This window comes from Nerophis lumbriciformis, linkage group LG04 (genome assembly GCF_033978685.3).
Source record: "Nerophis lumbriciformis linkage group LG04, RoL_Nlum_v2.1, whole genome shotgun sequence".
Taxonomy (NCBI): Eukaryota; Metazoa; Chordata; class Actinopteri; order Syngnathiformes; family Syngnathidae; genus Nerophis; species Nerophis lumbriciformis.
This window is the reverse complement of record NC_084551.2, coordinates 20,562,501-20,577,943: the sequence shown is the minus strand read 5'-3', so window position 1 is coordinate 20,577,943 and position 15,443 is coordinate 20,562,501. Positions and strand designations below refer to the sequence as shown.

The following is a 15,443-nucleotide window of genomic DNA, read 5'->3' as shown; positions in this document are numbered from 1 at the left end:
TTGAACTATATTGTTGATAATTGTCACAGTGTGTAGGTGACGAACCCCAAGATGCAGAGAAGGTGGAAGGCATTGTGCGGGAAAACAAGATTTAATGTTCATAAAATAAAGGAAAAAACACAAACCAGGAACAGGAAACAGGATGCCAGGAAAACAGGAACTGGAAGACGAAAAACAAAGACAGCAAGCTACAAACATCTACAATAAATAGCTTACCACTACCGCTTACAGCTACACTGGCATCGACAAGTAGGAAAGACAATAATCCAGCACTGACTGGAGGAGAAGGCAGGTTTAAATAGCAGCTGGCTGATTGACACCAGGTGTGGCCAGGTGCCAATCAGCCACAGCTGAGGGGAAGCAGCACTCAGGGAGACAATCAGGAAATGAAGACAAAATAAAAGCGCTGACAGAAAACTAAGACAAACGCAGAGAAAAAACTAACACAGTCAAACTGTCAGGGACAAGCCTGACAGTAGCCCCCCTTCCTAATGGATACCAGACGTTCTAGAACCCCCCCCCCCCAAAAAAAAAAGTCACGGGAGGGTGGAGGGAGGACAAGGAGGTGGGCCACCAGGCCAAGTGTCCCCGCAACCAGCGGGGAAGAGTTAGGTGGCGACGGCGAGTTGAACGCCGCCGCAATTGGCGAGGCGGCTCGTCCACCGGCGTGGGAGTACCCACCGGAGACGAGGATGGTGGCGCCCTCTGCTGCTGGCCCACCGGAGACGAGGATGGTGGCGCCCTCTGATGCTGGCCCACCGGAGACGAGGATGGTGGCGCCCTTTGCTGCTGGCCCACCGGAGACGAGGATGGTGGCGCCCTCTGCTGCTGGCCCACCGAAGACGAGGATGGTGGCGCCCTAGGTTGTAGGCCCACCGGAGTGCATGGTGGCGTCTGCCGGCCCACCGGAGCTCATGGTGGAGCCGTCTGTTTCAGACCCACCGGACTGCATGGTGGCGCCGTCTGTTTCAGACCCACTGGGGTGGGAAGTAGCTGTGCCTCCCCAGCTGCACAGCTACTCATAGCCCCCCCCCTCAGGGGACGGATCCCAGACGTCACCAGATGTCACCAATGTTTATTTATATAGCCCTAAATCACAAGTGTCTCAAAGGGCTGCACAAGCCACAACGACATCCTCGGTACAAAGCCCACATAAGGGCAAGGAAAAACTCACCCCAGTGGGACGTCGATGTGAATGACTATGAGAAACCTTGGAGAGGACCGCATATGTGGGTAACCCCCCCCCCCTCTAGGGGAGACCGAAAGCAATGGATGTCGAGTGGGTCTGACATAATATTGTGAGAGTCCAGTCCATAGTGGATCCAACATAATAGTAAGAGTCCAGTCCATAGTGGGGCCAGCAGGACACCATCCCGAGCGGGGACGGGTCAGCAGCGCAGAGATGTTCCCTGCCGATGCACAGGCGAGCGGTCCACCCCGGGTCCCGACTCTGGACAGCCAGCACTTCATCCATGGCCACCGGACCTGTGCCCCCCCCCCCCCCCTCAAGGAAAAGGGGAGCAGAGGAGAAAAGAAAAGAAACGGCAGATCAACTGGTCTAACAGGGGGGCTATTTAAAGGCTAGAGTATACAAATGAGTTTTAAGATGGGACTTAAATGCTTCTACTGAGGTAGCATCTCTAATTGTTACCGGGAGGGCATTCCATAGTACTGGAGCCCGAATAGAAAACGCTCTATAGCCCGCAGACTTTTTTTGGGCTCTGGGAATCACTAATAAGCCGGAGTTCTTTGAACGCAGATTTCTTGCCGGGACATATGGTACAATGCAATCGACAAGATAGGACGGAGCTAGACCGTGTAGTATTTTATACGTAAGTAGTAAAACCTTAAAGTCACATCTTAAGTGCACAGGAAGCCAGTGCAGGTGAGCCAGTATAGGCGTAATATGATCAAACTTTCTTGTTCTTGTCAAAAGTCTAGCAGCCGCATTTTGTACCAACTGTAATTTTTTAATGCTAGACATAGGGAGCCCCGAAAATAATACGTTACAATAGTCGAGACAAGACGTAACGAACGCATGAATAATGATCTCAGCGTCGCTAGTGGATAAAATAGAACGAATTTTAGCGATATTACGGAGATGAAAGAAGGCCGTTTTAGTAACACTCTTAATGTGTGATTCAAAGGAGAGAGTTGGGTCGAAGATAATACCCAGATTCTTTACTGATTCGCCTTGTGTAATTGTTTGGTTGTCAAATGTTAAGGTGGTATTATTAAATAAATGTCGGTGTTTAGCAGGACCGATAATCAGCATTTCCGTTTTCTTGGCGTTGAGTTGCAAGAAGTTAGCGGACATCCATTGTTTAATTTCATTAAGACACGCCTCCAGCTGACTACAATCCGGCGTGTTGGTCAGCTTTAGGGGCATGTAGAGTTGGGTGTCATCAGCATAACAATGAAAGCTAACACCGTATTTGCGTATGATGTCGCCTAGCGGCAGCATGTAAATACTAAAGAGTGCAGGGCCAAGAACCGAACCCTGAGGAACTCCGCACGTTACCTTAACATAGTCCGAGGTCACATTATTATGGGAGACGCATTGCATCCTGTCAGTAAGATAAGAGTTAAACCACGACAAAGCTAAGTCTGACATACCAATACGTGTTTTGATACGCTCTAGTAAAATATTATGATCGACGGTATCGAAAGCAGCGCTAAGATCAAGAAGCAGCAACATAGATGACGCATCAGAATCCATCGTTAGCAGTAGATCATTAGTCATTTTTGCGAGGGCTGTCTCCGTAGAGTGATTTGCCCTGAAACCGGATTGAAAAGGTTCACAGAGATTGTTAGACACTAAGTGTTCATTGTTTGTTGTCTCTCATGAAGTCTGCATGAGTTGTAGTCAGTTTTGTAACTGAAGGAAAAGTGAATGTTGTGATGCGTCTTTCAAATGAATGTGCCGCTGTGTGCTTAAAATGATCAAAATACGTAAATATTACATGTTATTATGAATGTGCCTGTTGCTACATTACATATATACTTACAGCATGTATATAAAACGTTGATGGAGGTTTTTGGATGTTTTTAAGGGCTTTATAGGCAGAATAGAGCGACTCCCATAGCTACATTGTAAGCAGACTTTTGATCGCATTTATTTAATATTTAGAATGCATTACATTGGGAGTTTGAATGACAGGCAAAGTTCCACAAAAATGAAGTTTCCCTTTAAGTAACAAGGACAAACTGTGGCGACTTACAATACAAGGAAGGAGAATTTAGCCTCTTTACCTGGGATGAAAGAAGTCAACAATGTGCATTTAAGCTGTTTGCTCTGAGATAGGGAAGGATGTCTCCTTCCAATGATGCCTCTCAATGCACACAAAATGTCCTCTACGGAAAGAGAAAAGTCAAATAGATTAAGTCTTGTTTTTTTAGAACCAAAGAAATGCACTAGATTTTAATATTTTACTACAGTGAGGGAAATTAACAGAAAATACCACAAATAATGTGTGTGCTTTTGCCCAGAATAAGTGGTGCAGTACTACTCAGATAATATGACAATACGTCCAGACATTGTAACAGGAATGCTGATTGGCTGAGGTGATTTCTAAGCGCTCTGGTTTTGCGTTAATCTCTCTCCAGGTACATCACGAGTCTGTGACGCACAAACATGAAATGTAACATTACTGATATTGGAAGTCATATCAATCTGTCCACTGAGTTTAACGCCATTCCAATTGCTAGAATATGCTTTGTATGGTGGGAAGCATAAATAATGTAACTCTAGAATCAACAGGATATATAAAAAGGGGTTTCAGGAAGATTGGCCATGAGAAACAGACAGCGCTACAGTGGAGAACACCTTATTAATGTCAGACCGGGTGCAATGACAGCAATCAATAATATTCTCCTCACAAATTCAGGGCAGAGCTGCTTTTACTAGTAAATGATGCACAAGGCATCCAAACACTCACACACACACACACAAAAGTGCAAACACATGCAAAAAGGCTTTGATGGGCTGTATTCATTTCTAAAGACTGATTTTAAAGAGTGGCAGTGGTGCAGAGGGAGAGGGTTGACTAGCACAGTATTCTTCCTCAGCATGGTCTTGTTAAAGATTTGCATCTGTGATTTATGTTGGATTACATTGCAGGCAAACCTGTATTTTAATTTCTAATATTCATGTCAATGAATCAAAAGAAATGGTAAAAATGTTGTTTTGTTGTATTAAATTATTAGAATTTATTCTGAAAACTCACAAGTTATATAAACGAAATGTCTCAATCTAGAAGACATTATTACTATAAGGAAATCACTTGTCATGATCCGTTGCCAGGGTCATGTTTTGTTTAGTTTTGTTCTGTTAGTGTTATGTACGCCGGGGGGAGTAGACGGCACAGACAACAAGGGCATGGGATTGAGCTCTGTGTATGTATTATATACATTTACAATATATACTGTATAATAACCAAACAATAACATAAATAAACAAGGGAATGGAGTGTGACAAAAATCTAAGGGTGTATGGTGCGAGACTATGTGTAGGAATTATGTGTTACCAGAGTGTTGAGCGAGAGGCAAGTCCAAAAGGGGCAGGGCAGGCTCGTAGATCCATGAGACAAGCAGGAAGTAGTCGGGGGTGTATATAGCGAGGTGTCAAAGGTCTGTGTCCAGACAAGAGGTCGAGATCCAGGAGGAGCAGCCAGAGAACCAGAGGGGGAAAACAAGGAAGACGAGACGCACAGCTCGTCACGAGGAACGAAGGCAGACTGCAGGAAGGACGGCAAGGAAGACACGAGACCAATCAAACACGACGGTTGAGAACATACAGAGAGAGAGCAAGGTTGAATAGAGCTAGGTAATCGCTTACGGTACACGAACAGACGAACAGAAGATTACGTTCTGGCACGGAACGCAGGTCTGCACTGGCTTATGAAGCCCAGGGAGATCATCAACCACAGGTGCGCTGAGTGCTGATTGATTGCAGCTGCTTGCTGCCGCCGGAGTGACGCATGCAGGAGATGAGTGGCCATGTGCGTGTCCCGAGGTGCGCTCCGCGTGGCTCGTCATGACTAATTGTCTTGCGCCCGGGCCGTGACAATTAGTTCCACTACCTCAGTTCGGTTTTCAGCACCCCTGTGTTTGTGTTCTGGTTACCATGGGTGCTGATTAGCTTCACCTGCCTCTGATTAGTGTTCTACATGCTCATCTGCTGCCGGGCACTAATCAGAGAGTTACTTATTCACGTTGTTCGCCACACACTGTCTGGCTTCCTTGTTTGCTGTATGCAACAGTTACGTTGGTTTATTTCTTGTTTCCTGGCTCATGATTCCTGTGTTAAGTCTGTCCTTAGTTCCCCCGTGCTTTCGGCACGTTTTCCTTTTGTTTGTTCCCTGTATTTGGGTATGCTGTGTGATTTATGACAAATAAATCATATTCTTACCTGCACGCTTCGTCCGGAGTGCCGTCTGCATCTTGGGAGAACGACCCACGCAATAACATGGGACCTCGACGTGACATCACTGTTGAAATCTGTCCGCCAAAGTAAGAATATACAAATACATATTTTTTTAAAAACTGAAAAATAAATATTTTTTTAATTACATTAACCACACTTTTGAATTTGGATTAATCATGATTAATCACAGGTTATTACTCGCTTGCTCGTTTAAACTGCCTTTAAAAAAGATGTCAGAATGGTCATACAGGAACATTTGTAACATTTTTACTTGAATTCACATATTGTGCTCTTGTCTCTTTATGTATTGGGATCGATAGAATAACATAAAACTCAAAAAAAAACTTCAGGTCCCCTTTAAACTCAGATTAATCACACTTTGGAATTACGATTAATCACAGTTAATCCCAGTAAATTACTTGCTTGCATAATTTAAATGAACTTTAAAGAATATCCTTTTTTTTTTTTTCCTCAAATAGTTTTACTGTCAAAATAGCGTATGTACTTTATTTATAAAAATAAAAAAAAGTTAAAGTACCCATGATTGTCACACACACACTAGGTGTGGCAAAATTATTCTCTGCATTTGACCCATTACCCTTGATCACCCCCTCGGAGGTGAGGGGAGCAGTGAGCAAAACCTGGTAAAATTTGTATCTCAAGTCTCATTAGGGTTTATTTCGAAGTGAAATTTTCCAGCCGGCACACCAGTTACTCTCCTCTTTCATATTCGCATTGATGTACAGTATCCAGTGACCATATAGCAAACCTGCGCCCTCTTTCATGTAACTATCCACAGTTAAGATGAAGGAGCATGTGAGACCAAAATAAATTGCGTGTTTAATCTGCGTATATGATGTATGTAATATTCTGGGGTAGGGTTGCACTGTATACCGGTATTAGTATAGTACTGCGATACTAATGGATAATTTTCGGTACTATACCGCCTCTGAAATGTACCGGTCCACCACAACTTCACAAAGTCTTCTTCCGTTTTTTAAAATGTATATTATGTTTATTAACTCAGGAAATATGTCCCTGGACACTTTGAATATGACCAATATATGATCCTGTAACGACTTGGTATCGGATTGATACCCAAATTTGTGGTATCATCCAAAAGGAATCCAAAGTATCAAACAACAGAAGAATAAGTGATTATTACATTTTAACAGAAGTGTAGATAGAACATGTTAAAAGAGAAAGTAAGCAGATATTAACAGTAAATTAATAAGTAGATTAATAATTCATTTCCTACCACTCGTCCTTAATAATGTCGACAAATTAATAGAATGATAAATGACACAATATGTTACTGCATACGTCAGCAGACTAATTAGGATCAATCAATCAATCAATGTGTACTTATATAGCCCTAAATCACGAGTGTCTCAAAGGGCTGCACAAGACACAGCGACATCCTCGGCTCAGATCCCAGAAGTCTTTGTTTGTTTACTTACTAATACAATAAAAGTTGTCTAGTATGTTCACTATTCTATTTAAGGACAAACTTGCAATAAGAAACATATAGTTAATGTACCCTAAGATTTTTTGTTAAAATAAAGCCAATAATGCAATTTTTTGTGGTGCCCTTTATTTAGAAAAGTACCAAAAAGTATCGAAATCATTTTGGTACCAGTACGGGTACCAAAAGATTGGTATCGAGACAACACTATTTTGGGGGGATTAATCACTTTTGTTAACATGTAATTTTTGACAGCCGTGTGAATTTTGTCAACATAATTTAAATGATCCTTAAAAGTACCAAAGACTATAAAAATGGGACCCATTACCTCCCTGCTTGGCACTCAGCATTAAGGGTTGGAATTGGGGGTTAAATCACCAAAAATGATTCCCGGGCGCGGCACCGCTGCTGCCCACTGCTCCCCTCACTTCCCAGGGGGTGATCAAGGGGATGGGTCAAATACAGAGGACAGATTTCACCACATCTAATGTGTGTGTTACAATCATTGGTACTTTAACTTTAACTTTAACTTTAAACCTGAAAGCAACATGACTAATGAGATGTTAGTTGACGGTTTGTCAGTGTTGGTAGTTTCCATGTTTTTTCCCTGACTAATACCATGTTATCTTGTCTGACAGAAGCGTGTTCTTTTTCACTTTTTCTTGACTAAAATAAAAAGTCAAATTTGCCATCTTTCTGACAGTCATTGGGGGAGCGCTCACACCAAACTGACCTGCACGAGTGTGTGTGTGCGTGTGTGTGCGTGTGTGTGTGTTTGTGTGTGTGTGTGTGTGTGTGTGTGTGTGTGTGTGCGTGTGTGTGTGTGTGTGTGTGTGTGCGTGACTGCAAGTGTTGAAAGCCATCACAGTCCAATCCCAGAGGCCATCTTGACACTTCCTCAGTGAGGCTTGTGCAAGTTTATTCGACGCAGACGAATATCACGCAAACGCACACCCAATTTTTTCACGCCACTGTGGAGCTAATTAAACACAACGTGCCCGGGTGAAGGCAGGACTCAGGAAAAAGATGATTGTGTGTTTGTGTGTGCGTGCGGCTTAGTCTCACTGGGTGCTCGGAGGGAGAGAGACAGGCAGGTCAACTCTGACAGCTCCAAGACAGAAAGGAGGGAAGGAGGAAGCGTGAGGAAATCAAGATAACGTGTGTGTGCTGGTGTGTGTGTGTGTGTGTGTGTGTGTGTGTGTGTGTGTGTGTGTGTGTGTGTGTGTGTGTGTGTGTGTGTGTGTGTGTGTGTGTGTGTGTGTGTGTGTGTGTGTGTGTGTGTGTGTGTTTAAGGCAGGGAGAGAAAAAAGGTGATACACAAATTCCATGGGGCAATGTGCATGAAGACTTAAATATCGCCTTAAATACTGTACTAGGTAAAATAGCATTCATAACATTCTAATAGGAAAAACTCATTTGTGATGTTGTGTTATTATGCAATCATATTGAATTATTCTGCTTTACTGCCCATGTCACTTTTGCATGGAACAATAAATGTTTTTCATTTGCAATTGAATAATAACAACGCGACAATAATGATAATAAATAGGGCTGTCAAATTTAATGCAATTTTTTTCACCTTTATTTAACCAGATAATAACCCACTGAGATCAAGATCTCTTTCACGAGGGTGACCCGGCCAAGAGGTCAGCAGCACGTGTCACAGGACTAGAGGTGGGGGAAATAATTGATTTTTAGATGCATCGCAATTCGGACTCTGACGATTATAGAATCGATTAGTAAATGTCAATAATCGGTAATCGATTGTATTTATTGTAAATAAATTGCAGACAGTTCTAGAATCATTTTCAAACAATATTCAATTGAATAGACTGCAAAGACAAGATATTTAATGTTCGAGCTGAGAAACTTTTTTTTGCAAATACTCATTAACTTAGAATTTCATGGCAGCAACACGTTGCAAAAAAGTTGGCACAGGGGAATTTATACCACTGTGTTACATGGCCTTTCCTTTTAACAACACTCAGTAAACGTTTGGGAACTGAGGAGACCAATTTTCGAAGCTTTTCAGGTGGAATTCTTTCCCATTCTTGTTTGATGTACAGCTTAAGTTGTTCAACAGTCCGGGGGTCTCCCTTGTCATATTCTACTTTTCATGATTCGCCACACATTTTCAATGGAAAACAGGTCTGGACTACAGGCAGGCCAGTCTAGTACTCGCACTTTTTTTTACTACGAAGCCACTTGCTGAAATAAGCAGGGGCGTCCATGATAACGTTGCTTGGATGGCAGCAAATGTTGCTCCAAAACCTGTACGTACCCTTGAGCATCAATGGTGCCTTCACAGATGTGTAATTTACCCATAACCTTGGCACTTATACACCCCCATACCATCACAGATGCTGGCTTTTCAACTTTGCGCCTATAAAAATCCGAATAGTTATTTTCCTCTTTGTTCAGAGTGGACAACGGCCACAGTTTCCAAAAACAATTTGAAATCTGGACTCGTCAGACCACAGAACACTTTTCCACTTTGCATCAGTCCATCTTAGATGAGCTCGGGCCCAGCGAAGCCGGTGGCGTTTCTGGGTGTTGTTGATAAATGGCTTTCGCTTTGTATAGTAGAGTTTTAACTAGTACTTACAGATGTAGCCACAAACTGTTGTTACTGACAGTGGTTTTCTGAAGTATTCCTGAGCCCATGTGGTGATAACCTTTACACACCGATGTCGTTTTTTGATGCAGTACCGCCTGAGGGATCCAAGGTCACAGGCATTCAATGTTACGTAATTTCTCCAGATTCTCTGAACCTTTTGATGATATTACGGACCATAGATGGTGAAATCCCTAAATTCCTTGCAAAGGCTGGTTGAGAAATGTTGTTCTTTAATTGTTCGACAGTTTGCTCATGCATTTTTTCACAAAGTGGTGACCCATCCTTGTTTGTAAATGACTGAGCATTTCATGGAAGCTGCTTTTATACCCAATCATGGCACCCACCTGTTCCCAATCAGCCTGTTCACCTGTGGGATGTTCCAAATAAGTGTTTGATGAGCATTCTTCAATGTTCTCATTCTTTTTTGCCACTCGTGCCAGCTTTTTTGAAACACGTTGCAGGCGTCAAATTCCAAATTAGCTAATTTTTGCAAAAAATAACATAGTTTTCCGGTTTGAACGTTAAGTATATTGTCTTTGCAGTCTATTCAGCTGAATATAGTTTGAAAAGGATTTTTCAAACCATTGTATTTTGTTTTTATTTACGATTTACACAACATGCCAACTTCACTGGTTTTGGGTTTTGTATATATGGTCCAGTTTTGCACACATTTTCATAATTTTATCAATGTGGGAATTAATTTAACTGTTTCTTATTCCAAATGGATTGTTTTTTTTAAAGTTGCAAGTGATTAACGTTTATTTAGTGAAACGAAAAAAATAATTTAAACTGCATCAATATACATAAATTAAAGACCAATCATCGATTTTTAATCGAATCGTAGCTCCTGAATTGTAATCGAATCATGAGGTGCCCAAAGATTCCCGACTCTACACAGGACAATTACAGAAAAGTAGTAAGTTAAGACATACTTTTTAAGATGCATAAAAAGGAACTGTAAAACAATAAAACAAATAAGATTTACACCCTTTAAAAATGCAGGGACTGTGCAAACGTCTCCGGCGATTAAATCGAATTAATCATAATTTATTTTGACAGCGCAAAAGGGACAAGCCGTAGAAAATGGATGGATGGATAGATGGATTTTTCAATACATTTTTATTTGTATGCCTATCATACGGCAGACTACAATCTATTGACGTCAGATAAATGCAAATGTTTTAAAATATCGTATACAGTGTCTTTATTCTGCAATCATCTTTGACGTTAAAGATGTTATCAAGCGTAAAAAATAAGGTCTTAGTTACTTTGCTGAGTAACTAGTTACTCTTACAATGAGGTAACTGAGTTACTAACTCAATTACTTTTTGGGAGAAGTAATTTGTAAGTATAACTATTTACTTTTTTAAGGTAGGATGACCAACACTGCTTATTAAACTGTAAAATATTGTTGCATGTATATTCCTGAAAAGCTGTAGGTTTGACGAAGAAAAGCACAAAACTGTCAGGGAGTGCACAGGAAGGAACACGGACTTGATTTTGACCTCTGTTACCTCAGTCGTCCTACAGTGTGTCCAACTAGATAAGAGACAGGCTCAAGATCTATTTGTCAGGCATCGTGTTTCGACTGGAAGACCAACTTATCTAAATCACCAGGGGAACTGGCGGCCTATGGAGTACGTGAATGCAAATGCATCTGATGGTATGGGCATTGCGCTTTCACCGCTCCAATGCAACTCAGCACGGGGTGAAACGCAGGACAAGCAACTAATGAACTACTTCAAGTGCGAGTAAAGTTACAACATACAGCAGCTAAACTGAATGTCCAGGGTGCATACGTTCATATTATGATTCCCACAGCTGCTGTGCTAGTTAGCGCAAAGGTTACACAAAGTACAAGTGCCTTGCCGACAACCCTAAGCTGCATTTTTATGAAGGAAGACTCCCTTTTAAAAGTAGATCCCTTTAAAAAAATAACACAAATGCTGGACTACTGGTGTAATTGTATCAGAAGGGGAGGCCTCGGTAACACATGGTCCAATTTTCTAATAAACACAAAAAATGTTGAGTTACACTTGCAGTGTAATTGTCCACATAAAGATAGGCGTGATAGTTATTTTGACGACAAATTAACTTCTTAAGACCAAAAGCGTCCAAGTGCACATTGTATACATCCTGCATGATTTTATGAGGTTGCGATCACAACAATTTACACAAATTCAACCATTCTCCACGAGTTGTGTGCAGCCTTTTGGTCATCCATCCATCCATCCATTTTCTACCGCTTATTCCCTTCGGGGTCGCAGGGGGTGCTGGAGCCTATCTCAGCTACAATCGGGCGGAAGGCGGGGTACACCCTGGACAAGTCGCCACCTCATCGCAGGGCCAACACAGATAGACAGACAACATTCACACTCACATTCACACACTAGGGCCAATTTAGTGTTGCCAATCAACCTATCCCCAGGTGCATGTCTTTGGAAGTGGGAGGAAGCTGGAATACCCGGAGGGAACCCACGCAGTCACGGTGAGAACATGCAAACTCCACACAGAAAGATCCCGAGCCCGGGATTGAACTCACGACTACTCAGGACCTTCGTATTGTGAGGCAGACGCACTAACCCCTCTTGCACCGTGCTGCCGCCTTTTGTTCAATCATAATTAATTACACAAATAAAAATTTACCTTGAACAGTGCTCTAACAAACACGTCAACTGTCTAATATGCACAAATAAGACCTCTGTTAAATTAACAATCCCAGACAACTGCAACCCTTACGGTCCACCGCTAAACATTCACCTCCACACTTAAAATATAAAGTTTGGCAACACGATGGGTTTTATAAGAGGAACGTGCATCCTGATAAAACTAATGCTATTTGCAAAATTAATGGCGTTGCTGTCAATTATACTAGAAGCACAACTAACCTGAACACTAATTCAAAATGGCGACATGGAGGCACATTTGAATCATAATCTATCGTGTTCAGGGTGTAAATTGTGTTTAATCGAATTGCCAATTGATGATGAGGTGTCTTAAATATATCAGATCATTGTTTGTCAATTGGGATTAAAATAAATGCCTAATGTGACCACACATACATAAAATATACAACAGAAGGTGGCAAGAAAGACATCATTGATGAATAAAGTTAAATATGTATTGGACCAAAAATCCCTTCATATTCTTTACTGCTCGCTAGTGTTACCATATCTGAGTTATTGCGCAGAAATATGGGGAAATGACTACAAAAGTGCGCTTCAGTCAATAACCGTGTTCCAAAAAAAGATCAGTTAGAATAATACATAACGTTGGTAAATGGGTTATACTTGTATAGCACTTTTCTACCTTCAAGGTACTCAAAGCGCTTTGACACTATTTCCACATTCACCCATTCACACACACATTCACACACTGATGACGGGAGCTGCCAGCAAGGCGCTAACCACGACCCATCAGGAGCAAGGGTGTAGTGCCTTGCTCAAGGACACAACAGATGTGACTAGGTTGGTAAAAGCTGTGGATCGAACCAGGAACCCTCAGGTTGCTGGCACGGTCACTCACCCAACTGTGCCACGCCGTATAGAGAACATACAAACCCTTTATTTAAATACCTCACAAATTGATCTTTAGCTTCTCTGGCTTCATATTTTCCAGGTGATGGTAGCTTATCAAGTGGCTCCTGTGTGACACGGATAAATAGTTATGATCAAAATAGTATACATCTCACTGAGATTTCCGAGCCATTTTGAGAGTTAATGAGCAAGCCAGTCAATTGCTCCGTGACGTAGCAGGAGTGACCACAGATCCCTTCCCCATCAACAACAATGCTAATCATGCAGACTTTGCAAGAGCCAACAATGATTACTTTGGGGAAATTTATGATCCAGAATCTTAAATTTTTCAGCCTGAAAACAAAGAGGATGAGCAATAAGATTGGGAAGCCGATACCTAAACGGATGCAGCTTTTTTGAAACACTGTAGCGTCAGCTGCATTGCTAGATGCTAAACATACAAACTAACCATAATAAAACAAACACTTACTGTACAATTTCCACTCTCGCTGGGATTCCGACCGACGGGACTCTCACATGATTCCGTTTAGAGGAAAATTCAATCGCAATCCTCACCAAGGGTTTAAAAAAAGTTTCCGCAACTAGCGTCTTTTGCACAATCTCAGTGGATGTGAAAGTCGACCAGCCTGTTGGTCCATGGCCACATGTGTCTACTACCAGGTGAGAGATGCACGAATTATAATCTAGAATGAACTTTTAACAAGTTAGGGACCAAGCAGAAGCAGCCGCCGGCTCAGTGTGTCAACAATAGCGGTGTAAGCTACCATTAGTTCATTGCTATCAATGTGCCGCTAAAATAAGCTGTCTGCACTAGCGCTTATAATAGCAATATCACTCATATTTGGTTAATTTTCAGGTCACAACATGTAAATGGAGTATTTTTTGTGCTTTCTGGATGTTTTTAGAGAGGGTATAACGGGCCCAAGAGAGGAACCTCCATCTGTTGACTCAATTGTTAGCTATTTATTTATGATTTGAAATGCATAAAAAAAAGCCCAGCATATGTGTTCTGGTCTTACTTAAGGATTGTGAATGATAAACAGCACATCGCTTTCCAATGTTTACGTATTTCCAGTATGACTGATTTGATAACATGGTCAGAGTGCATAGGCGTTACTCCAGTGACGTATAATCTACGGAAATTGCCGAAGATGGATTTGGAACGGAATATTCAAAATGGCCGATTGAATTTGTAGCATTTTGTGATGTTTAGACAGTATTTTCACATACTTTGCGGATTGTAAATACAATTGGATATGGCCCGGGGGCCAAATCTGGCCCGCCACATTATTTTATGAGGCCCGGAAAAAGCCTAGAAATAATATGCGTTAATAAAATGCTTAATCTTTTCTTACTAAATATATTTGTTCTTTCCCTTTTGACATTAAAAACATGTATTTTATGCAATTGCATATCTGTTCAAATTCCACATTATCAAAATCAAAATGTTTTATTATCATGTATTTCACTGAAAAATTGACTACAGATTTTATGATTAGATTCCGACGACTGAGTTGTTTACCGTAAAATCAACTTTGGTACTGGTTTTTTCCATATACAGTAAGACACTAAAACATTACAAAACTTTAAAAAAAAACATTGGAGCAACAAAATGTTACTGTTGCATTAATTTTACCGTTAAAAACACTGGTGTTGTTTTTCCATTCCATTCCATGTATTAAATTGTTTTATATGCAGTAAACTACTGTAAAATTTTGGTGACTGAGCTGCCAATTTTTAAAGTAGAATTTAAATATTTTTTTTGCAGCTTATGTAAAAAAATATATATTGTTCATGTATTATATATATACTAGGGATGTCCGATGATGGCTTTTTGCCGATAGCCGATATTCCGATATTGTCCAACTCTTTAATTACCGATACCGATATCAACCGATATATACAGTCGTAGAATTAACACATTATTATGCCTAATTTGGACAACCAGGTATGGTGAAGATAAGGTACTTTTAAAAAAAATTCATAAAATAAAATAAGATAAATAAATCAAAAACATTTTCTTCAATATAAAAGAAAGTAAAACCATATAAAAACAGTTACATAGAAACTAGTAATTAATGAAAATTAGTCAAATTAACTGTTAAAGGTTAGTACTATTAGTGGACCAGCAGCACGCACAATCATGTGTGCTTACGGACTGTATCCCTTGCAGACTGTATTGATATATATTGATATATAATGTAGGAACCAGAATATTAATAACAGAAAGAAACAACCCTTTTGTGTGAATGAGTGTGAATGAGTGTAAATGGGGGAGAAAGGTTTTTTGGGTTGGTGCACTAATTGTAAGTGTATCTTGTGTTTTTTATGTTGATTTAATAAAAAAAAAAAAAAAAAAACGATACCGATAATAAAAAAAACGACACCAATAATGTCCGA

General features: G+C 40.8%; 1 protein-coding gene across 1 annotated transcript in view; it reads right to left on the bottom strand.

Moving 5' to 3' along the window:
• The window catches only part of ulk4 (unc-51 like kinase 4), a 202,205-nt gene that overhangs the window by 76,896 nt on the left and 109,866 nt on the right, over positions 1-15,443 (bottom strand). The window contains 2 exon segments of the mRNA XM_072912929.1: positions 3,253-3,354; positions 3,486-3,650. Coding sequence (XP_072769030.1) covers positions 3,253-3,354; positions 3,486-3,650 — 267 coding nt within the window.